Here is a 25054-nt window from a genome sequence, read left to right on the forward strand (position 1 = left end):
GTTAAATTCAACATCAAACTGACAGTAGTCTAAGCCATAGCTGGTTCTCGAATCGCTTGTTTCACTTGAAACAGAAGTGGTAGTAGTGGTGGTAGTGCAAGTAAGATGAAAGGATCTCCAAGCAAGGTATACATAGACATTTCCTGTTTTTAACCGCATTATGTGGGAGTACATCTGTATTTGTGTGCTAAATGCCGCTTTAGTATGTTGCATATACGCATTCATTTGTGCAGCGTGTTGAAAACCGTTTCTTTATCGTCAGGTTATCTGCGGTTCCACTATGCGTCCGGGAACCGGCTCATACTGCCCACACTAGATATTTTCAAAGGCCTCTTATTTACTAATGTGCTTTTTCGAGCAGCGCTTTGTAAAAAGTGTACTGTGTATAGAATATTTCACCTTTCAGTGCAGCGCATGCGTTCGCTTTTGTAGCAGCCTTTTTGAAGCGCGTGTGGCAGCTTTCGCGAACGTTCTTTGCCACCAGCTGCATTTCATGTTCCGGCACGATGTAAAATGAACGCGCTTGTTTTATATATTTTACTTTGCATGTTTCGCTCTTTCACTCGCACTCCAAGCGAATCTGCTCGCCATTGCGTTGATTCGTAGGGATGTCTCTCATGGAAAGCATGTCTAGTGCAACAATATTTTTAAGACGAAGCGTTTTCGTTGCTGTTTGCAGATGTGTGTATTTCATCGCTCGTATTTTGCCTGTGCAAGTAGCCGACCTTTCGCGAAAGACCGTTGGTTTGTGGTATTTAGTACATAATAACGCACTGCAAATTGGAGTGCTTCAATATATTTGTTGTTTCTGGTGAAGTGTGTGAAAATTAAAATGTTATGGGATAAAAGAAATAGGCGCTGGCAGTCCAGTACATTTTGTGCCGAGTACAAACAGAAAGCATCGCATAAAGAAGCATCGTGACGCTTGTTTTCTCTCAAGGCAAAGCTTTCTTTGCATCTTCCTTCGACCTTCCCACTACTGCTGCTGCTTCTGCTGCTGTTGTTGCTGTTGTTGCTGTCTGGCCGGTGGCACATCGCGTCTGGGGGTGGTTCAGATCGTGTGCATGCATAACAGGAACGCGGCAGAGAGGAAAGGCGACGCGACAAACTCGTTTGGATCTTTGAACCACGTCGAATCTGCAGACTACTCTCTGGAGCTCCCTGGGCGTCACCACATTAGCCTCTCGACAGCTGTAATTATCCATGATCCTCCGTAAAAGCATCGCAGAAATTGCAGCGCTTACCTTTCTATAAGCTATAAGTCCAGAGGGAAGCTATATAGAATTGTAGAGAGGAGGGGGAAGAGCAGGGGATGGGTAGAACCAACGCAGTCACGAAACAATTTAATAACTGCCTTGCCACTCTTAGCTTGCAGTTCCCATATGGGAGAGTGAGGTTGAGGGGGAGTGAGTCAAAAGGGAATAGGTGATGTGAGAAGGCTACTGCTATAGACACGACAGCAGTTGTGGGCTAACAGGATAAATTTAAGTTCAGGGCACAATACAGTACATATCTGCTATTTCTGAAAAATAAACACCATGTAAATTTGTCAAACGGAAAACTTACGCAGGGTGTGCAGAAGCAGAGCCACATTAAAGCCCATTAAGGTCTAGGCGACACTATGGAAGGGGTCACACGTGAAATCAACACTTCTGTGCCCACCGCGATAGCTTTGTGGCTATGGCATTGCTCGAGGTCGTGGGTTTGATCCTGACCACAGCAGCCGCATTTCAGCGGGGGCGAAATAGAAAATGCTTGTGCACTTAGATTTAATATCTAGTTAAAGAATATCATGTTGTCAAAATAATCCGGAGTCCACAACTACGGCATGCCTCGTAATCTGATAGTGGTTATGACTTATACAGCCCCAGAATTAATGTTTTATGCTTCTACCACGATGCGATGTGCCATGTGAGGCAATAAGTATGCTCAGCCCTCTCATAGGTATAAAGGATGGTGCGCAATAATGCTTCAAACCCCCCCCCCCTCCCCGTGTGTTTTGTGTACTACACAGACAAACAGCGGTGGTGCATGCAAAGTAATGTTTAACATCAACTCGCCACTCTCATATTGGACTAAATGTGGAAGAAATTAAATATTCACCGTCACCATCACCGCGAATTATAATCAATCAAAGCAAACAGCACAGAAAGCTTCGTTTAAATCGATTTCCACAGTGTGTCGAATCCGCATAATTTTTCTCTTTTTCTTTCTTTTTTCTTTTTTAATCATTGTATATTTTGCGTCCTTGAATGCCACTTAGTTGTTTAAAGTAACAGTGCATAGTGCTGCCGATTTAAGGAGCCTTTTGCTGTCACGTGGTCGCTACCTTCTGTAGTAAAGCTAACCAACTACCTTGACTTCTCAACTTTCACACCCAGACTGAAGAGCTTAAAGAGAAGGGCAACCAGTGTCTGAAGGAAGAGAAGTATGCTGAGGCCATCTTGCACTACACACATGCCATCTCAAATGATCGCGAAAATAGTGCTCTCTACAGCAATCGTTCAATGGCCTTTCTGAAGATGGACCAGTTTTACTTGGCTTACGAAGATGCCAAAGAAACCATCAGACTCAGCCCGGAATGGCCCAAAGTAAGTCTTCATTGCTTTTAAGTAGCGTTCATGCACATTCATGCCTTTAGAGTTCTGGACACTCCTAAATTTTTTGCCATGTTGCAGTTAAGAGTTACTGCATTGTCACTGTAAAGTTATACATGCATCTTAAAAGGTCTACCACACAGGAGTGAAAAATTAATTGCAAATCATGATCATCCATTCTGAAAAAGAGAAATACAGTGTCTGTCTTGCAAGCTAGTCATCACTCCTAAAGTGTTATTTATCAGCTTTTCTATCTTTCTTTTATTTATTTTTTTATTTATTTTTCCTGCATGTCTGTGCAGGGTTACTACCGCAAGGCTGAGGTGGAGTTCAAGGCGGAGCACTATAGAGAAGCAATGGAGTCTTTCCGTGTGAGTATGCAAAACATGAAACTTCAAACATTCCTCTTCCTCATTGTATGGCATACAAGCATACCCATTATTTTTGACATATTGTTTGCCTTTATAGCCTCTAAACTATGAATGTATACATTACCAGCAAGCTTATTCCCTGGAATTTGCATTTTATTTCTTACATAATCTTCTACACAATGGTACTTTTTCATAACAATGAAGTCTGTGTGTCTATGTTGGATACATGATGTTTCTTTTATGTGCCTTGTAGCCGTGTCACTAGTGGATTGTTTGTCAGTCGTAAGCCACAATAGTGTTGCCTTAAATTTCCCATGATGTTACAATCCTCTTCGTATAGTCCAGTTTCAAACTTTATAATCCTATTTCCTTTTAGAAATCACTGCAGTTTGGAGCCGATGAACCCAAGGTGCTGGACCAGTTGAGGAAGGCAAAGCGGGAAATGGAACGGCAGATCAGAGGTGAGAAAATCCACTGATCATGAGTTAGGCACACAGAAACACAGTTCGTGTTCCAGTTTATTTGAACAGCACTGATATCTATTAAGTCGCAGTAATATATGATGCAGATATTTCAGAATAGCACCTTAGAGCGATGAAAACAACATTTGTGGTAAATGCAAAATTTTACATTTAAATTGGCACATATGAAAAGCGACATGAGGTAGCATTCTGCGTACAGCCATTGTGAACAAATATAGTGGCCCATACTGCATGTCACTTTCAATAAACAGTATAGTGACTGTCGTTTTTGGTTTAACAACTTTAATATAAGGTAAAGCACTTAAAGGGGCCCTGCAACGTGCCAGAGAAAGCTTGTTGAGCGGTACAGATAGCATCGCCTCAGTTTTGGTGAACTTATGTACTTCCTAGGCAGGACGAGACAACAAAGTGTGACGCTGATCATTGGTTAAAAATTTGATGTGCGAGTACTGCAAAAAAATAACTGCAGCATTATCGTTTGTAACCATTTTAAGCATTGCACAGCCAGAGGCTATGTGTCAACCATGAGAATGACGCATCACCACACAGAGCACTTTGACACGCCCATGGCGGCCTCACGGAAACTGTTGTAACCATAAAAGTGACGCCATGGCCTCCATGATCAGACCAGGCCATGGGATGATGGCAAGGCCATAAACAGGCTGAGTAGGCTTGTCAACCGCGGCACACCAACTTCCGCTAATGCCCACTGCTATTGGCACCACCGTCTGATGTCATGGAAGTGTGAAATGAGGCATCTAGAATGTGAAAATTCAAGTTTAGAATAACCTTCATTTTCCTTGTATTTTGAAATTTCTCTTGACTGATAACTTGGGTTTGTAGGCGTTGCTTATCACTTGACATGACGTGAACAGATGTAGAGCAAATACGGTGGCTTGATAAAAAGTGTTGCAGGGCCCCTGTAATGTTGCTGTAAAGGAGCCCTGAAACACTTTTTTGCATATATAGTACGAAAACATTGCCAATCTGTTAACAAGGCTCCTGTGAGAGTGTGGGCCAAGAATTATTGCACTGCATGCAGCACGGAATTTGCAATCTTGTGTCAAAAGCAGTGAAAAATTCTTGCTTTCGCTTCTGCGATGTCACTACGCAGTGTCGCTGCAAGCAGATGTACCCACAACAGCAGTTGCCTGATTTCGTGATTACAGGAAAATTGTATGGAATATTAAACTTTAAAAAGGGGCGTGTTACGCTAAAAACACACAGCACAGACACACGGACAACAGAAGCAGAAGTGGACAGGGTGCAAGGGTCTTGCCCACTTCTACTTCTGCTGTCCGTGTTTTTAGTGCAAAACCCCCCTCTTGACAAGATGGAACATCCACCAACTAGCCCAGTTTGCCGCTCTACTGCAATATGCTTTTCTGGAATACAATTATTGTTCATTTGAGGTAAATAAGCTATATATATATATATATATATGCAATCTCAAAAGACTAAAAAGTCATTTTATCTTTGCACTGATAATCTACACACGATAGTTGCGCATGGCCTCTGAGTTGAAAAGCCTACCGTAGCTGCCACAGGGTGCCACCACGAGCTATCCCATCGCTGAGATGTTCAACCTTTGAAAGAGGCCAGCTGGGCATTGCTCTCTTGCATCCTCTTGCCATCTCTCCTGTGTACCTTCTAGCTCGCTAGTGGAAATGGAAAGAGTGAAAAAGGCGCTCATCGGTGCGATAACTACAACTTCATTTGTGATTGAACAATACAAAAACTATTTTCATGAGGGGATGCAATTTAATGCTAGTGATGTCATTTTATCATTAGTTAGAAAAGTGTTTCAAGGCTCCCTTTAAAGGGACATTAAAGAGAAAAATGATTTCTTCTGCATCAGTAAATTACCTCTCTATGACACCAAAAACACCACTCTTACCACGATAAGACACCTGGTAAGCCAGAAAAAGCGCAAGAACAAAAGACGGGTGGCGACGCCTCCTTGGAGTTCCCACACCTGGTCACTGTGACGTCATGGATTTTGATGGCATCTTCTAAGGCCTACCTAATTATAATAGCAGTACAGATTGACTACATTGTCTTCTAAAAGAACCAAATATTAAACTTGGCAAGTGTCGGGAATCTTTACTGAGCCAATGCGGCCCAAATGCAAAAACATACTTTGGAACCCCTGACGTCACACTGACGTATCGGCGTCGGGGTTTCAGTGCGAAATTTACATAGTGATACTTCGACCTTCATTTTCTCATCTAATGCTCAAACTATTATTTTGAAGTGACTGCCTGTAGTGTTCTCAATGCTTTATTAGTCTAAACTCATTTGTTGTTTCGCTTTGGTGTCCCTTTAAGTGCGGCTCAACAAGGAATGTAACTGGAGCCAATGTTTCTACAAGGGGTGTCGGGGCAACAACTGCTTTCCTTGGCAGCATTTATGTATGCATAGCTCACTTTCCCTTGCTTCATTGGGGCAAGAGAAGAAGATTAAGCTATTGCATAGATTAGGGTGAGGGAAATCGATCTGTTGAAAAAAAGAATAATAAAATGGATTGATGTTTCGCTGTGATAGCAAGGAAACAGGCAGGGGTACTGCTGTAGATTCTTCTAAGTGGGGTTGACAGAAATGGAAAGGATCTATAGATATAGGCAGCTATCAATCCGGTTGGCCTAGTTTTCCCGGAAAACAGGAACCAGGAAGATATATAGTTTGGTCATTTGAAGAATGAACAATAAAATATCAGTGAAAGGAAAAAGGTGAAAGAAACTGAGTTGCATCAAGATGTGTTCAGTTAGGAGTAAAGATAGGAAGTGAAAAGCAACCGTGAATGCACGTATAGTCAGAAACTGAGCTAGGGAGACAGAAAAGAGATTGGCCAAATATTAAAAGTAAACGCAAAATATAATAAATCAGGTGGGATAATAAATAGGTAAGGAAAAGCTGGCGAGCGGGGCTGAGGATGGCGAGCGGGGCCGAGGATATAGTCAGTTCTATTACAACCAGGTACACCGTTGGTATAATAAATGTATTCAAGCACACCCTTTGAAACACTTATGCCTGCTGATAGAAGTGCATTGAACTTGTTTTGCCACAAACAACACATAAATGAAACAATAGATTAAGGAAACATTGTATGGACATGACCAAGTAGCTTCCCAAAGCAGTCACTCAGCATTTTAGCCTGCCAGGTCGCAATTTCAGAGAACTTAAACTTCGTATTCTACAACGACACTTTCATTCTACCACTTCCAGAAAATATAGAATACAAAACAGGTGCAGTACATGTCACTGACCAAGTATAAAGGTTTCAAAGGGAGCTCTTGAATCCATTTATTATGCCACTACCACAGATATACACAGCAGTGCTTAACATTTTGTATCCTTGCACCTGGTTAGATCAGAGCTGATTGTATCCCCTGCCCCAATATTTTTTCCTCACAAGCTGTTCTTTACTAATTCATTATCATACAGTTTATTTATTTTGTCTTCATTTATTCGATATTTTGTCTATCTCTTTTGTCTCTTGTTGTGACTTCAGGGTGAAGCACGAAAGACACTCTTTCTGCAGACGAAAAAGAAACGAAAAACTTTGTACAATATTTACAGGTAGTGGATGATAGCGTACATGTAGCTGCAAGTGCGCATCAGACTGACTGGTCGGCTGGAGGCGACTCTCTATGCTTGACAATGGGCCGTTTCTCCCTTTAGTCCCTTTGGGTACCCCTCGTCGGCAGGAACCAGTTTGGCAGATGCCGACGTCACTCGCATCGAATTCTTGATTCGTCGCGGAGATGGCTAGGCGCTTTTTGAAGTCCCCCTCGTCAAATTCATGATTCGTCGCAGAGAACTGGGAGCTCCTGTCGCCTCACTGATAGCCACATGGTGCACGTAGTATGGCAGCTCCTGTCACCTCGATGATAGCAACGTGGTGTGGCACAACACTCACTCCCTCAATTTTCGACCATATGTGTATTCATGTTCTTTACTTTCATTTCCCATTTTTACTCTTAACCAAACATTTATTACAATAAGCTAGTTTATTTTACCTATACAGCACATTTTCATTATGGTAAATCGACTCTGGCAAATTCAGTTTTTCAGTTAATTCGATCCAGACTGAATTTCCCAGCCGGCACCCATTCATTTCTATGAGCCTAAAATTTTAATAATTCAATCCTGAAATTGGCCTTCACAGCATAATTCGAACTTGACCACTAAGCATACATATGCCTGACCCCAATATTGACCCCATTTGTGACCCCAATAACAACAGTGTCTATCTTGGCAGCACTTATGGGGCAATGAAGGAGTTAAGAATGCATTACCTCTAGCCAAGAATGCCCATTTGTGGCCTACCTTTGCCATATTTCAAAGCAAAATTGACAGCTCCTAATGAATTATTACCGTTTTGCCCAATTCTTAATGCAGCTCTTTTTTTCCAAGTTGTCTGTAAATTGACTGTGCGTTACAATCGCATACGAAACCATAATCACGTTCATGGCATTAGCATTGGCCTATCTTGAAGCCAGCTTCATAGTTGATGTCATCGCATGATGGCAGCAGAACAAGTTTTCATGCAAGGTGGCCATGTTCTAGGTTCATATTTCTCATACACACATTTCTTAACATTTCTAGGTTCAAACTGTTCAGTAAAACTCTGTAGTATTGTTGTTTGCTTAATTTATCAGACTTCTTGCCAACAGGCTGCTACAGCTACAGTAGCTCACTGCTACAGCTAGCTTTCTGAAGGCAAGATGTACATGTCATGCTGGTTTTCTGTAAAACAATGCAGAATAAAATGTGCAATATTGTTGCAAAATCTCAATGAAAACTGAAAGCAGAGCACCAGTAAGCGACAGCAGTGCTAATGCTTTTTTTTATATATATATAGCAGCGCTGGTCGCTGTATTTTTGGTTTAACTTCTTCAATGTGAAATGTACCATGCAACGATTGTGTTGCTACTCAACAAGAAAAGACAACAGCTGCAGGCTTTGGACTGTATTGGTCACCACATATTTTTTTTTTTTTCCTCACAGTGGACAATCAAATTCCCTGGGTCGGAGCTGCAACAGGCTTTGTTCTGGGTGTGCTTCTTGTTGTCTTTGACGTTGGCATCAGAGAACAACCCTTTCTTGTGGTAATGAACCTGCATGCTTTCTATGTTTGTATGCTAATTAAGCATTGTATTTGCAAATGTAACATAATTTTGTAATGGCCCTTCAAAAGGCATAAAAATGTTTAGTCAGAGAAAGAAAGGAGGAGATGGCCGCAAATAAAAACTTGTCATCAAAATGAACTGAAAACGGTACTTAAACCTCTTCCTTCTTTCTTTTTAAATGTGTAAGCATTTATATGCTTACTCAACGAGAAAACCATCCCTCCCTCCATCTGTGAGGCAAGACGATTGCTTTCAAGATGAAGCCCCCAGTAGCAAGCGACCTTACCTTCGTGCTACCTGTCGCTTCAACGTGAACAAAGCGGCGAGAACACAGCGCTCATGGAGCTCTTGGCACATGCCGCACTCTGCCTGTTTCACAGACTGCTTTCAATATATGGGCCTGTTCGTCTCTCTTCAATGCTAAGTAAGCGACGAGGACACAGTGCGCCAAGCTATCAGCAGTTGGCACTCTCTGTCGGCATCGCACATCACTTTGAAGATACAGCCCATGCCGCCACGCTAGATGTAGCCACCGCTGAAGCGCGGTTCATCGCGGTTCATAATGGTTTGACGTGGATGGATAAGGCACCAAAGAGGGACAACGGCTTATAATGATTGGAATGTCATCAGCATACCTGGCGCCTCCACCTGCAATAGTTTGCTTGAATCATCAATTAACCTTGCGCTGCCATCGGTGGCAGTTCATGTCGCCGCAGCACTGTCATTTGTACTGGTCGGATCGAGTTTCTTAACATTGATATAACATTGATGATGACACTGAGCAGCGTGGTGATGAGCATATGGCACAATGCTGAGGCATACTTAGACAACTCCCAGGGGAGTTTCTGCATTTGTTGTTGTTATCGTTGTTGTTGTTGTTGAAATACTGTAGTTGTAGTTTACCTGGCTGTAAATTAGCAGCAGTGAGTACTTCAGGAAACTTAAACGTCATAACAATGTGAGCACCATTATGCTATTTACAGCGACAAGCATTCAGACCATATAACATTTGTACTAGATGGTGTGACTTGTTCATCAGAATTATGTCCTGACAAAACACCATTGCATTCCTTTTATGCACTGATGTTACTGCTTGACTGACCGGGCAGAGAGCCTGTGCTGAAACACAAAGCTTATGTATCATGTTGGTCTGCCAATTGCAATGATCGCCATGTTGAGCCGCACCCTCGTACAGGAGGCTCAACATAGACCTATTGCCATAGATTTCAAATATGGAAGAACAATATCAATGGCTGATGCAAATATGCCCACAGTAGGTACTTGGGTGTTTCGCGTTTGTCCAAGCAGGTCCTTCCATCTGACTGAATTAAGTTAGCTGTACACGAGCTCTGATATGTTTCAGTTCCTGTGACAAGCAATTGAATGATGAGAACTATTTCCTATTCAGGCTAGTGACAACCAGTAAAGGTTGTCTCTTGAATGGCACTTGTGTCGTCTCTGAGAGCCTCAGCTGGCCACTGGCTCTGAAGCCGCGGCCTTGAGCCCACGTTTGACCCAAATGTGGGCCAAAAGGATTCGCACCCACACACAGTCACCGGCAACTCTGTGTGTGCTTTCTTCTGGTCCTTTTTTTTTTTTCGCTTTAAACATGAATCAACTGGCCCAGCAATTGACGCTTCTAGTGCATCATGTAATTGTAGAGCTTGTGTCATCTCGAGTTTCAGGAACGCGTTGAAGCGAGAGGCAGGCACAGCATCCGCTCCCCTCTGCCTCTGCTCATCATAATAGCACAACCTGCCCCAGCGGCGGTGTGGACAAGCATTGCAGACATTGCTTCATACCACCAGTGTGAGGATATCATCGACACTGCACAAAACCATAACTTCATCGCCAACTCTCAAATTCAACAATATGTATATATATTTTTCTTTTCATTGAAATTCATTTCTTTTTCAATCGCCCTGTAACTCAGAAAATTTTACAGTGCCTTCTGTATAAGGGAAATTTATTTTGAATTTCAATATAATGATATTTCCATATGATTTAAGTACCGACTTTACCAACTTTGTTATATCGAGGTTTAACTGCAGTAATTTCCTGTAATTCCAGTCTGTAGTAATGATATTGCTTTGCTGAGGCCATTACATTGTGTAATTACTGCACAATATCCAGAGGTTAGTGGATGTTGCAGGATGGAAGTTCATAGCAGTTATCCTGGAAGTGCACCCTGGCATTTTGGGCAAATGACATTTTTGTAAAACTGTCACCATAAATTTTGTTAATCATGTCCTTATTTCTGTTTCAGAATCCCCTTTGGATGACGCTTGTTGTAATGGCAGCATCAATGATCTGTTATTTTCTCGCCCGCTTCCACAAGTAAGCAAGTTATTTATCTTAACTGCCCATACCAAACACTTTAAGATAGTCATTTAGCACAGGTTTACTGCTGTTGCATAACCTAGGGATTCGATAGCTTATACTTGGTGTCAGGACTTATATCTATTGTTGTTAGTCCAAAGCTAGTCTTATAGAGACTATGAGCATAGCCAGTTGTTATAGAGTAGATACGATAATCCCTAGTTACGTAGTTGAGGATAGCAGAAGCGTCATGGCAGTGGCGGTGACTGTGGTCCTTCATTGGTATGACCACATACGGCACTTTTTTTTTTCTCCCAATGAGGTGTCTCCCTGACAAGTTCAGGCATTGCAGTAACCTCACTGTTTCATCACTGCAACTGGTGCGACCAGCTCTAGGTTGTGACAAAAGCATTGTGTTTCCAAGGGATCTCTTGAAGGCGTTTCCTCATGTAACACACATTTCTCTTATATTTGTGCACCACATATAATCTCAAGGTAGTTGCAGGCCTTATTAGTATTCTTTCCTGCTGTGCCTCTTTATGGATTTACACAATGGTGCCAGGATGCCAAAGTAGAAGAGTCTAGTGCCAAATTTTATCGTCTCTGGCTTCTTGTCTTTCCCTTAGCTTGTTCCTTTGCCAATATTTCGCTTACAGTCACACATTGGTTCCAATATTCCTGAAATATAGAGTCATTCATTGTCAATCATCGACCCCTCAGAAATTTGCAGCAAAGAGTATCTTTAGTTTGAAGTTGTTCTGTGTGCCAAAAGATCATCTGCATCATTGCTCAAATTGCAAAGCATATTTATTGCTGTTCAAATGGCTCTTTCAGGCTATATATATTAGTCTCCATACCCTCAGAATTTTTTTGAAATAGACTGGAGGGTCATTGTTTGACTGAAGCACATCATCTGGGATGGTTGAGTAAATAATGAGTAAATAACTGGTTAAAAATAGTGGATGACATTCTTTGTTTGTGTTTCTTGGAGCTTGACTAACAAAAGACTTCAAATAATAGTGCACAGTTGTAGTGTAGTCCTTCCTTTTGCAACAAAACAAATCCATGCCAATTATTGCCACGATAGTTTGAGACGGGGCGTTTGTTTTGGTTCAGTCAGGATCAAACCTTCCACGGGCCGTACATCTACTCACAAAAGCTTCCATGTCGCTGCTGCTGACAGGTCGTCAAGTGGACTCTCAGTATCAAGCCCAGATTCTCGCAGTGCCTTGAGGTTTAGTGCGCATTTGTTGAAGCACTACTTGGCATAGTCTTGATGAATGGACTGGTTTGAACCTCTGAGCAAAAGTCCTTATAGTTTGATTGACTACCCCTGAGCAACACTTTCGTATTTGCATACATCCTGCATGAGAGTCTCTAACTTGGCCACTTAGTTACCGAATATTGCATCACCATAGACATGGTTGAGTCTTTCTAGAGCTCAACTCTTGTCCTATTCAGCATGACTGCATAGGCCAGCAGCTGTTCAGCTGTCAAAAGTTTTCACTCATACACCACTGATGCTAGGCTTTTATTTTCAAGCTGTAGAGGTTTCCTTGACAACCTGCATCTGACTATCTGCATTGGGCATGCACTTGTCCTGCACGTGTGAAATTCTGAACTCATATTCACATAGATGCAGGCAAAAGCATTGTGGTCTAGGCATTAGTTTGATAATGCATTTTGTTTAGAGGAGAAGCACCAAACACTTACCATCACCCTTTGTGGGAAATTGTGAACCGAGCAAATGCACTCGAAAGTGCTCACAAGTGCACATCACTGCAAAAGCTCTCTTCAAAACTAGTGCATATTTCTGGTTTGTTAGCGACATTGCACATGAGGCATAAGTCTCGATCAGGCATAGCTACCATGTAAGAAACACAATGTTGCATAACTGAGTGATTAGATGGACTAGTATTTGGTGTCGGGATGGATACTTATGGATGCAACAGCATAAAATGGCCCGTTCAGCGAAATAGCTGGCATCACTAAACCGCTGCCACCCTAGCACACGAAGGGTTTAATGAAGAAACACTACATCACCAGCACACCTTGACGGAACAGATGCAGCACAGCAATGCTGTAAGTCGAGACAAGTTGTCATCTGCAAAGTAGTCATAAGACGCACACGTGCAGGTGCTGCTGTCTCACTCTTGGTAGCCGGTGTCAGTTCATTTTTTTCTCTCACCCCCACTGGGCTTAGCTGCTGCACGTGCCTGCCACTCTTGGTGGCCACTGGTGCTTACTCGGTCACTCGTGCAGGACATCAATGGCATGCGACATCCTTGATTTCTCAGCAGTATCGTTCAAATGATTCCGGTCTATAGCCAACATGCTAACGTAGAAACTGTACAAAAAAGTAACCCACACTAATTTAATCGCAAAACGCTATAACATACATACCCCACAGCAAACTCGAACACATTACTCACAGTGCAAAACCAAAAGGACCACTCAGCGGCATTCGATTGGAAATTAGTGCCTTCTCATTCACAACTCATAAGAAGTGTTTGGGTGTCCTCATAGTTTTGTAATCCAAGTCCCAAAAATGGCTACAAACTCAGCTGGTCGTTTCATAGCATATACGTTTGTGCCTAGTTACCTGGTGGATGATAGTGGTCAGCGTGGTGGTTGCAATGATAGCGATCCACAACTCGTAGGTCCACATGTGACACTACTGGCTCTCTTGGAACAGCTCAGCCATCTCTCTCATGGCAACTAAGGCACTCTTTGCCGCAAGCTTATGCAGGGATTTTGTGAGCAGTGTCATCATCTGTTTGTAAAGGGGCACTACAGAGAAATATAAGTTTAGATGCATTATAAATTACATTTGCTATGAGTACTATGAGGTGAAATTTTTGGGACACGAAATGGAATAAGAGTTTTATCCGCGTATAATACGAGTTAGGAAAACTCGAGAAAAACATTTAAATTGCACTCTACACTTCAATCAGGCTTCCTCAGCTGTGCTCTCTTCGGATAGTTTTTTGTCTGACATAGTAGTTCTGCGGAAACCCGCAAGGTGTAGAGAAATAATGAATAAAGGAAAATCAGACATCCACCCGTTCGTAGCAATTGCTACAAAGGAAACCCATACGGCTTCCTCGAAAGGAAAGCCTCATAGTTGAAGAAAAATTCGTCCTGGTCCGGGACAACCCGTATGGGTTTCCTTTGTAGCAATTGCTACGAACGGGTGGATGTCTGATTTCCCTTTATTCATAGTTCTTTGTCGGACATATCTTCCCAGAGGTACTCATCCTCTGTGCCATCGAGCGCGTTTAAGATGCCGCACTTCTTGAATGCACAACGCACAAGGTCCTCTGGTATGCTGGCCCACATGTCCACAATCCACTTGTATAGCGCTGCTGGCGAAGCCCGCTTCAGCCATCCGGTCGGCATCACTGCAGGCTCACCTGAGCACATTCAATCTGCATAACACCGATTGACCGCGTCCTTGAACGGCTTGTTCACGCAAACATCTAAAAGCTGCAGCTGAGACGTCATCCCACCCAGGATAACAACAAGTTCAGTGCCAGATTCACGCAACAGCCTCGTCACCGAGTCAGCCAAACGGCAACGAAATTCGTCCAGCACAAGGATGGACGGGAATGACAACAGTGTGCCGGGCCGCCTACAACAGATGGACTTTATCCACTCGAGCACAAGATTCTCATTCTTCCAGCCTTTCTCATGGCATCTCATGACCACATTTTTTGGCAGCTCCTCACCTTTAGGCACTGTCTTTCGCTTGAAGATGACATATGGCGGAAGCTTGCGTCCGTCTGCCATGTACAACAACATGACGGTAACTCGTTTTCTCATTGCCAGTGGACCAGACATAAACTTGTTTAGAGCCCTTTTCGTGCACGGTGAGGGGCAATGGCATGTCCAAATAAACCGGCGTTTGGTCAGCATTGCCGATTTGCCTCGAGCTGGAAGTTCTTGGACTTGCACAGCGAAATAATGTGGCGCTGGAAAGCCACAAGCAGCTCTTCGAACGACTCTGGCAGCTTTTGCAAAATCGAAGCTCGGCGGCATAAGGAAAAACCAGCACAGCACATGTAGCGATAAATCCAGTGCTTGCCCGCTTTGAAGGCGGAGCTCCGTAGCCTTTTTTCTCTTGCAAGCTCCTTAGCTTTTGCCTGCATAAGCTCCACGGTTACAGCTAGATGGGCAGCTCGCTGTTGGCGTATGAACTCCATCAGGGCGAGTTCGATTTCCGAGAATTTCCCACTCTTAGGGCCGCGAAAGCTTCTTCGCATTCCACTGCACGCGAGAAGGGCTTCCTTCGGTCGACGCCATCCGCAAATGCTTCCCTCGTTGACGCGAAACTGCCTCCCAGCCACACTGTTGCCGATGTCCTGTGCGGCTAAAATAACCTTTCTCTTGAAAGCAGCCGAGTACTGTTTTCGTGGTCGGGACGTCTTGGTCCTTCAATGCGGAATAAAAAAACATGCACTTCACAAAGCATGGTTTACACGTATGCTGCCAAGGTGTGCACTCAACATTAAAGAAATGATGCTGCAGTCATGCAGCAATAACGAAACCAAAACTTCTAGCCCAAATTTCTTACTGAAATTTTTGTTTGGATCCGCATATAGTACGAGGCGAAGATTTGGGACGCTAATAATAAAAAGAAACTCGTATTATATGCGGGTTTTTACAGTACTTAAAATAATTTATGCTACTTTCCACATTTTATGGGCATTGAGAAGCACTGAAAGGGTGACAAGCACAAAATTTTGTCATGTAACACTGTCAAGTCAACTTTTTCTACCCTTGTTGGTGCAGCATATTGGTGCATCTGATTATCTTAGAAGGAAAGGATGGGGCTGTTGACAGCAATAAAAAGCTGTGACAATTTTTCTTTGTTATGTGCATTGCAGACCATTCAATCAGCAAGTAGAGCAGTATTCACAGCATTCCTTACAGAATAAAGCTGGTGAATTTTTAAGTAAGCAGTCAATGTCGTGAATAATAAAATGCATCTCAGTAGTTTGCATAATCTTTTAGCTCCTTTTCTTTTTTTCCTTTAACTTCTAAGGCTAGCAGTTCTTGATACAAATTTCATTCAGATCTGCAAAGCTACTATAGTTGACCTTTACAAGCAACTATTGCCAATGTGTGGATGTTATTTTGTAGAAGGCATTAACTAGTATGTAATACGTGAAGGCTGTGCATTGACTTGCAGACGCACTGGGTAGCTTTCATTTGTTTGCTGCAGTTTGGCTCAGACATGTCTGAGAAGAAAACAATCTGTTGTGCTGGACACGTCACCCATGCACAGTTAAAATGAGATCTTATCACCGAATGAAAACTCTGCTTGAAAACCCATCAGCCTGCTTTCATGTGTGGGAAGCATTGTGATGGGAGGATTCCAGGGGCTATGCAAGTATGCTCGTTGCCCTCCATCAAAACAAGGTGTGTAGGTTGCCTAGCATTGGCACAACAAAGTTCCACCTACCCATTGTTCTGAATAGTTGCTTTCGCAAAATTAACTTTTATTTTTTGTATTCATCTGTATTCAATCATTTGTTTGTTTGTCTTTTCGTCTTTAAACTAGATACACACTGCAAAGCCAACGAAAAAGCCTGTTGGAACCACCACTGGACATTTTTGGAAGTATGTATGCTGTCTTTCACACTTGAATGTTGGTCAGAGCATACTCTGTCTCGTCAGAGGATACTCTGTCATTGCATGACAATGAAATGCTGGGGCACTTGTGAGTTTGGAGAAGAATGCAGTTTTGCATTCAGACTTGTTGAAGTGTAGCATCTGGTATAGCAGTTGCAAAATAATCACGAGATGTTTGGCTCAGTCCAAGTACCTGTGCGCAAATCACATAATTTAAAGCAGCAAACAGCAATGTATTGCTCGCGAGTTTCTCTCATGGTGGATTTTGGCCACAAGCCCTTCACACGTACACGCCAAGGTGAGGTAGGAAATACGCACATCGCTTGAAAACATAGTGTTCATGTCTGTGTACTTCTTTGATTTGGTCAGACTGAGCTTGTCATTTTAGATGCTAATCCACATGCAGCAGCTAAATGGTGTGCACTGCAATCAGCCAAGCAAAAATGGTGCTCCTCTTGGATGACAATGAAGGCAGCCCTTGTAGTGTAACACTATAATATCCTTTCTGCTACAGCCTGTGTGTGGTATACTGTGCAGCTGCTATTTCTCATCCCAGTTAAACCTATTACAGTACGTTAGTTTTCTTGCCTTGCACATCACAAGGGACATTCCATTAGTACTCTTGCTGCAGTGCCATAAGGCCAGCTCTACAACATGTCATTCTTTTTGCTTTATGAATAAGTAAGAGTTCATTGGAGTCTCACGTGATACAAAAATTATACGTAAAAGATACAAGAAACATTAGAAGACATATTTCTATTGAGCTTTACTGACTGGGCAGCAGGCATATTAACCCCTTTCATGCCATGCTATTGTCTCGAATTCTGACCAAAAATTGGAAGATGTTTTTATTGCAGAAGCTTTTATGAAGAACAATGTAGACTATGTTTTAAGTGCTTATTCAGAATCTCAACCATTATTACAAAACAAAAGCTTAAAGGACCGCTCACCAGGTTTGGTTATTTTAAACACACAAACACAGCGCATCCCCACATGCTGATGATCGTGTCTGCAAAGTATTGCAGCGCTGCATGCCATGAGAACATCTGGAATTTCAAACGAAGTATTGAAAGTGCAAGAGACTGGCTCAAACACCGAGGGCCCACTCAAACCTCATCCTCCGTCTCTCTTCTATATGAGCGGCCATTCTTTATTATATGTAGCTACGTTCTCCCTGCCCAAAGAAACATATGTCATCTCTAGTGGGTACAGTTTTTGCGCAGGCCTTGTTAACTTCCTGTCCTTAGTCTGAACTCAGCAGGTTCATACCAATCCATCATGTCCAGGATAGACCTCGGTTATTCTTCCGAGTGGCCAAATGCATAGCAAGCCATTGGGTTCCCCGACGATCACTATGTCGTCCACCTTTAAACCTTTGTCGCTGTAGGATAGCGATGAAGTAAATGAAATTCGAGTAGATACTCTTTCTTCCAACAAAGCTACAGGTGTCTGAGAGCTTCTTCCGATATTGTAGTCTTCTAATGAAGTCTTATTGGCTAGTTTCCAAAATTCGGCTCTGGTATTCCTCACAGCCATACTCCGGTTTAGCTAACAAAGACTTTCTAAAAAATTGGCTGGACAGATTGGAGCAAGTTCTCTTGTATCTGTGTACGCATAGGTCAGTAGTCTAGAATTACAGCCTCCACTTGCACCAGTAATGTTGTTACCTCTTCGTTATCGAGCCAAGTGTCTTGCGTAGCACCGGCTTCATTGACCGTATCAACCTCCCCCACCACCATGGTGCACTCGGTACAATGAACTTCCATTCGTTGCAGTGGGAAGCAAAAAAAGTGGCAAAAGGTCAACCATTCATAACGCTCCAGAAGTCTTGCAAGTCCCATGATTCTCTTTTGAATGCCAGGGCATTGTCAGAATAGATAGAGGAACTCTTCTGCATGATAGAAATCTGTGAAACGCAAGGAGGAAGACCGTTGTTGACAGATTACTAGTCAGTTAAAGGTGTACTGCTCTGGTACGCCCACAAGTTAAAAGCAAAACGAAAGACTTATAAATGCCAGACTCAAGCTCCCTTTGTTTTACGTAAAGCAGGCATGCAAAATCTTCTCTGACAACTTCAAAGGCTTGAGGCGTTCTGGTTCTGTCTACGGGTATAAGAGCACACTTCACATCTGTCAGTTTTGTATTGTATCATTTGCACAAAAAACAGGTTTTGATTACTCTTTTGGCCTCTTGCCTAGCCTGTGTAATCCAAAATCTTTGTTGCACTTGCATCATTATGCTTGACACGTTACCACATAAAACACAGCAGTGTGCATCTGTCATAATCAGTCTTGTAAATGCATGCTTACATGTAGGAATGACAGGATGTTTCTTCTGTCAGGCATCAACCATCTCTTGAAGTTGTCCACCAAGGCGAAGTGCTCCATTAGGACCAAAAAATGGATGCAGATCTTTCAGCGCAGAATTCTTGTTAATAGCATTTTTGCACGGCAGTTGCCAGATATCTCCTTTAAAAACTTCTTTCTGAACCTGAAGAATTCATAATTCTCTAGCCTGCCTAATTTCTCCTGCATAAATATTTTCTTGACAGGGTTTTTGCATATGATGACATTTATCAACAAACCGTAATACCATCGCAGTGATACGCAGTGACTTCTGTAAATCACTGAGTCTTGTTAAATGGATGAATGTTTCATTTTTCTTTTGGGCCTGTATTATGACATTAAACACTACACTCAGATCCTAGCTCAACCTTATCCTCTGACACTAGAGTTGTTTCTGGAGGCCGTTTTGAACTCGCTCACGTGAGCCATTATGGACCACTCCACGAGATGCGGCTTTCCAAAAGAGCCTTTGCAGTTACACCAAGTGTGAGCATGTCTGCCAGATTCTCTTGTCTTGGACAGTAACGCCATTCTTCAGGAATTGTTACACTTGAAATTTCCCTCACTCGGTTCTTAGCGGACTGGTTCAGTTTGTCTCTGCTTCCTCGGATCCAGCTGAGAACAACAGTAGAGTCAGGACACATAATGCAAGGAAAATGTCAGAAATCCCATGCAGATCAGATGTAGTTCAACAACCTTGCTCCGATAACTGTGCCCATTGGCTCCTACTTTGACAACATGAGCATTTTCATCGGTGCAACTCGACATTTTACTGCTGTGAACATAGTAATGGGCTCGCCTTGCAGGTTGGTTGCTTTCAGATATGTGCATGCACCATATTCTCTCAAACTAGCATCCACAAAAATGTGTAGTTCTGTTGTATCCGTGATTCCTTGGAGACTGCTTCTTATGCAGCGGGGAATTCTAATCGAGCTAAGCTGTAGGACGTCTGTGCACCAATACTTCAAGGCGTACTTATTTCCTTGGGTAATTCTTCATCCCATGAAACGTTTCAAACCCATAATTGTTGAAATATAAGTTTCACTGTCACTGTGAAGGGTGAAAGTACTCCAAGAGGATCAATGATCCTGGGTGCCGTCATTAGTAAATACCGTTTTGTATTTGTCTTTGTTGATGTTAGCATTTTATTACTGACTTCAGAGTAAACTCAAAATTATCATGATTTGTGTTCCACTGCATGCCTAATACTTTTCCATCATATTCATCTGCAACGTTGGCATAGCTCTGTGTTTCTTTCATCTACTCCTGGCCTTTCTACAAAGTTCAGCTCAAAGTATGATGGCCCTTACCGAGTTCTACAACAGACATCCCCGGTCAACTACATCATTGAGCCTATTCAGCCATCTACGGACGAATGGCATCATAGACGCAAAACTGTTCATGTCAACTGACTGAAGCCGCACTACGACCCACCAGAGCTGCCAGTTCTATAGGTCGCCAGGATGGCTCCTTTTTTGCCAAGGAGTGATTGTATAGAGAAATACGGGTGCCAGCAGAAGAGGAAGAAGACGGTTGTTATTGGTGCTCGCGCTCGTCCTGCTCGGCCGTTGTCTCTTTCTGTGCATTCATATAAAATGCCGAGCACATCTAACCTTAAACATGTACAGCCAATTTATTTATTTATTTATTTATTTATTTATTTATTTATTTATTTATTTATTTAAGAAAAACTGCCAGTCTAAATGCCAGACATTAGGCAGGGGTGAGCGATACATTGGAAATGACATAACACAAAAAATACAGAACAGAATGAAATGTAAAGCTAATCTTACTACAGTAGAAAAAAGAAAAAAAAGTAATAATCATATAGAATGAAAGCCCAAATGATACATAAATCTAAACAAAGTTATATAATACTACAGCAATATGAACTAACACCACCTAAGCACCACAGGAGTAGCAACTACCACTTATGTAACATAATAATAATGGCCGAACCAATACGCATACCATACAAAAGCATAATATCCAATAACAAGTAAAACAACTTCGTACAACCTCTCAGACAAAAGTGACGTACAGATGTCACACATAGTGCAGCAAATAATGCCGAGAGCAATAATATAAGTAAACTTGAGCATATTTATTACGAAAGCGACAACAAGTTAAATAGGAAGTAAAGCAGTCACTCTATGAGTGCATGGGGATTAGAATAAACTGTAGAATTGTCAGTAAGACGGTGCAGGCAACGCAAAAACAAACGATTTCAGATCAGAGCTTTCAAGTACTTTGGGTGGTAAATTATTTCAGTCGTTAGTCATACGAGAAAAGAAGGAATGCCTGTATATATTGGTATGGCAGAGGTGTTCAGTAACTTTTTTAGGGTGAGGCGAACGTGTTTCATGGCACAAGATTGGTTTGATGTATTCACTTTTTTCTATTGCCAACTTGTTATTATATATAAGATAGGATAGCTTCAGTCTTTCCCAATGCCTTCTCAGTTCTAAAGTTTCCAATTTTGTACTTTCCAAAAGAGCTGTTGGTGATGTGTCACGTTGGTAGGCATTAAATATAAATTGTATGGCTTTCCTGTGTACTGATACAAGTTTATCTATGTTAACTTCTGTGTGCAAGTCCCAGACAGCCGACACATACTCTAGTACTGATATTATATATGTTCTATAGGCAAGTAATTTAGTTTCGTGGGTTGCCTTAACTAGTGCCCGTCTTATGCATCCTAGTTTTCTCAAAGCCTTTGTTTAATGTATGATGCATGTTCATTCTATCCTAAATGAGATGTAATGACAAGGCCAAGGTACGCATATGCTGAAACAAAATACAAGCAATGATTGCCCAGGCTGTATTGGAATTTTCAAAGGTCTTTCTTGTGGGTTATAGTCATCGTCGCAGTTTTTCCCAAGTTAATGTTCATTTGCCATGTTGAGCACCAATTACTCTAAGGCGACAAAGCATTGCATATCCCTCCCCACAGCAGTTTTAATGATGGTTTTCAACAGCTTTACTGGACATCCACTTTTGCAGGGTTGGGATGACAGTTTTTTTTTTTTTTTTTTTTCTTAAGTTTCAGCAGTCAGCTTGAAATTTAGTAAGGATGTGCGAACAGTGATTTTTGAGACCAAATTCAGTATGAATCGGATAGTGCCAGAAGTAAATTGATTATAGAATACTTTACAATAGTTTTCGAGTAATGAACAGCTGTTATCACAATTAGAATAAAGCAATGTTCATATCCCTCTATCGTTTAAGTTAGCAAGTTTCTGTCATTGCATAGTACATTATGAAGTGTTTATTGAATGCACAAATGGAGCATTAGAAGCAAACAGGTAGTTTCTTTGCTTGCACAGGGTTCTTCATAGACTGAAATCGATTGCTGTACAGCCTGTGAAGTATGGTTAAGTGATGTAGGCTGCTCCACTGTGCAAGTTCTCAAGTTTTATGTATATACTATGCTCTTGGGGGTGAAAACATACCGTGCTTTTGCTCTGTTATGTTTATTTGGGTACAATTGACATTTTAAAATATTGTGCAAGTATTTGAAAAATATTCGCATTCACGGATAGGGACTATTCAATTCAAAGACCGAATTGAATGCGATGCTATTCAATTCGTTATATGAAAGTTTTGAATATTTGCACACTCCTAAAATTGAGAATTGCAGATGCTTGGGGTTGTTGGTGTGGCATAATGAAAAATTACAGTAGACTCGAAAAATGACAAAAACAATGTGACCGACGAGCACTCTATTATTACCTTTCTCTTCTGTCAGTCTATGTGTGTCTGCTCAACAAATTTTTATAGGTACTACAAGCTACAGCATGCTGGCATGCCACTCGTGGATGTATACACTGTACCTTTCAATTTCAACTAGATGCATTAGTTGCTTATAAATTAATTTTCTTTGCAGGCCTCATGCACTAAAAAGTTGTATGATCAAGCCACAACTGTCTATTTTGCCCATTCTCAAAGGCAGCAGTGGGAAGCTAGAGCAGAACAGCATGACATATAATGTAAAGATAATATATGCAGCCTCGTTCAAAAATGTAAAGGCCTGTCGGGCACTGTTGACCATGAGCAGCTGGCATTCACTTTCTTGCGATAGGGTCTGTCTCTCGATGAAGTAGTCCACGTGATCAGTAGTAGAAGTAATACTAGAGTCGCACAGGTGCTTTCAATGACTACTGAAACCTGCAGTTGCTGTGACATAGTTAATAGTGTGAACAAGACAAATGGAAAAAAGAGTGAGACTGGACAGACTCTGCCCTGTCAAAGTCAAAGACAAGACAAATGGCTAGCCGGTGTTGATGCAGTTGCTGCGACATAGTTAATAGCGTGAACAAGACTAACAGAAAAAAGGGCGGGACAGGACAGACTCTGTCCTGTTCCGCTCTTCTTTTTTTGTATGTCTTGTTCACACTATTGACTATATCACAGCAACTGCATCAACACCAACTAGCCCAACTTTCTGTGTTAATTATTGAAGCCTACACCTACTGAAATGCACGAGCTCCATGCTTCAGCAGCCAGGCTTGTAAAACAAACCCAATAAAGATTTAAGATGTCTTTAGCCATTGGTTTCACTGGTCTTCAGAAGTGCTCATGTGAAACTGGTATGAGCCATTTTTGTTTCTCCATGCAAGATGTTTCTCTGCTTTCTGACATGCTTTGTGTGTGTGTCTTGTGTATGTGCATGTCTGTAAACGTGGGTGATGTTGTAAACATGGCACAGGTTTTCCTCTTGTTGTTTCCAACAAAGGGTTACACTAATTAGCAGCAACCGCAGCGTAATGCTATCTGCTGCTTGGACCTAGAGAAATAGTGCATGGTGCTGAAAGAATATTTTGAACTTTCTATGAAACTTTGAGCTTGCAACTGTTAAAGTTCCTGTAAAATCCTGCAGTTTTGCCATCATTTTTGTTTTAATGGTGATAGCCATTTTAATGGTGCTGATATCAGGCTCTCGCTTAGAATGTCTGTCTGTCAGTTTGCCTTTTATCAAAAGTTATGCTGGCAGAAAAAAGAATCCATGTCTCTCCAACCAACGACGAGCTCATTACTTTCATTTGTGAGCTATGTATTCTAACCACTGACAAATGGCACAATAGTATAAGTGTGCAGATCAACACATGTGCAGTGAGACAGTTGGAGGTGCCATTTTAGCAATTCTTCACATTGGACTAGAGCTGGGAGTTGTGAGCATTATGCTCGCACTGGTTAGCCAGATGCAGTGAGATGAATGCAAGCTTGATGAATGGTAGTGTGAGCACTGCAGCTATGTCGGCCTCAATGCAAAGGCAGACTTCTTTTTGTGTGCTGCCAGATTCCGCACAAATGTGACCTCAGTACTAAATGAGTGGCCTCTTTATGTCATAACATGGGGAAATGCCTGGTGTAATGCTTCAGTTTATTAGAGGAAATCTGGGTTTCACTCAGCTATTGCTGTTTCATCTTGTTTCCTCTCAAATGTAGAGTCTTGTAGTGTTTATGGTTCTGTAAAGCAGCAATTTCCTTGCTGAATGTAGGCTTGCTAACCTTTTTACAAAATTTTTTGTGTCCAACAGTCAATGCTGAAAAAGAAGAGAAGACACCGAGTGGCTCTGGTGATGCTCCACAAGAAGCGGCCAAGTCAAAAACAAGCTGAGCATTTGTGATGATCAGTGGACCACAGATGCCTCAGTCAGATATATAAAGTCGCATGCTGCTTTTCCTGAAAATTCCAAGAGTGTGTCTTCCAGGCACAATGAAACATTCCTAGTCATTTAAGAGTCCTCAAACAGCAACATGCAGCAAAGGTGTTGGGAGTGCTGTGTTTTGTAATGCTTTTGATATATTTCATTCCCTTTGAAAATGTTTAGTTTTTTTTTAGTGCATTTTGTATCATATAAAATGAAGTTATTCTATTGTTTCTTTTTTATGCTTGTTCCACTGTACCTTACCAGCTCGTATTAATTTACATATTTTGTTTCGAACCATGTTTTGTTATGGCTTTCATACTGTTTTCATAACGATGCTCCAAAATCCAGCCATCTCAAGGGTTGGGCCTCCATTTAATGTCTAACAAATAGATTGCCTGTGATTTGCAAACAACGAGGTATGCATTGTTTTGTCAGCTGTGTGCTGTGCCACAAAACAATAAGTGGCATTTCTCTCTGCTCACAGACGTTGTAACTGCCCATACGCATGCAGTGACGTAGT

At 41.9% G+C, this 25054-nt stretch overlaps 1 protein-coding gene across 1 annotated transcript; it reads left to right on the forward strand.

Moving 5' to 3' along the window:
• LOC135904286 (uncharacterized) lies at positions 1-24762 on the forward strand. The gene is made up of 8 exons (XM_065434919.2): positions 1-126; positions 2382-2591; positions 2900-2968; positions 3345-3429; positions 8461-8561; positions 10849-10919; positions 16465-16523; positions 24421-24762. The coding sequence occupies exons 1-8, from the start codon at positions 106-108 to the stop codon at positions 24498-24500; spliced, it is 696 nt and encodes a 231-aa protein (XP_065290991.2). The 5' UTR covers positions 1-105; the 3' UTR covers positions 24501-24762.
• Positions 24763-25054: the final 292 nt, after the last annotated feature.

The sequence above is a fragment of the Dermacentor albipictus genome, chromosome 1 (genome assembly GCF_038994185.2).
Source record: "Dermacentor albipictus isolate Rhodes 1998 colony chromosome 1, USDA_Dalb.pri_finalv2, whole genome shotgun sequence".
Taxonomy (NCBI): Eukaryota; Metazoa; Arthropoda; class Arachnida; order Ixodida; family Ixodidae; genus Dermacentor; species Dermacentor albipictus.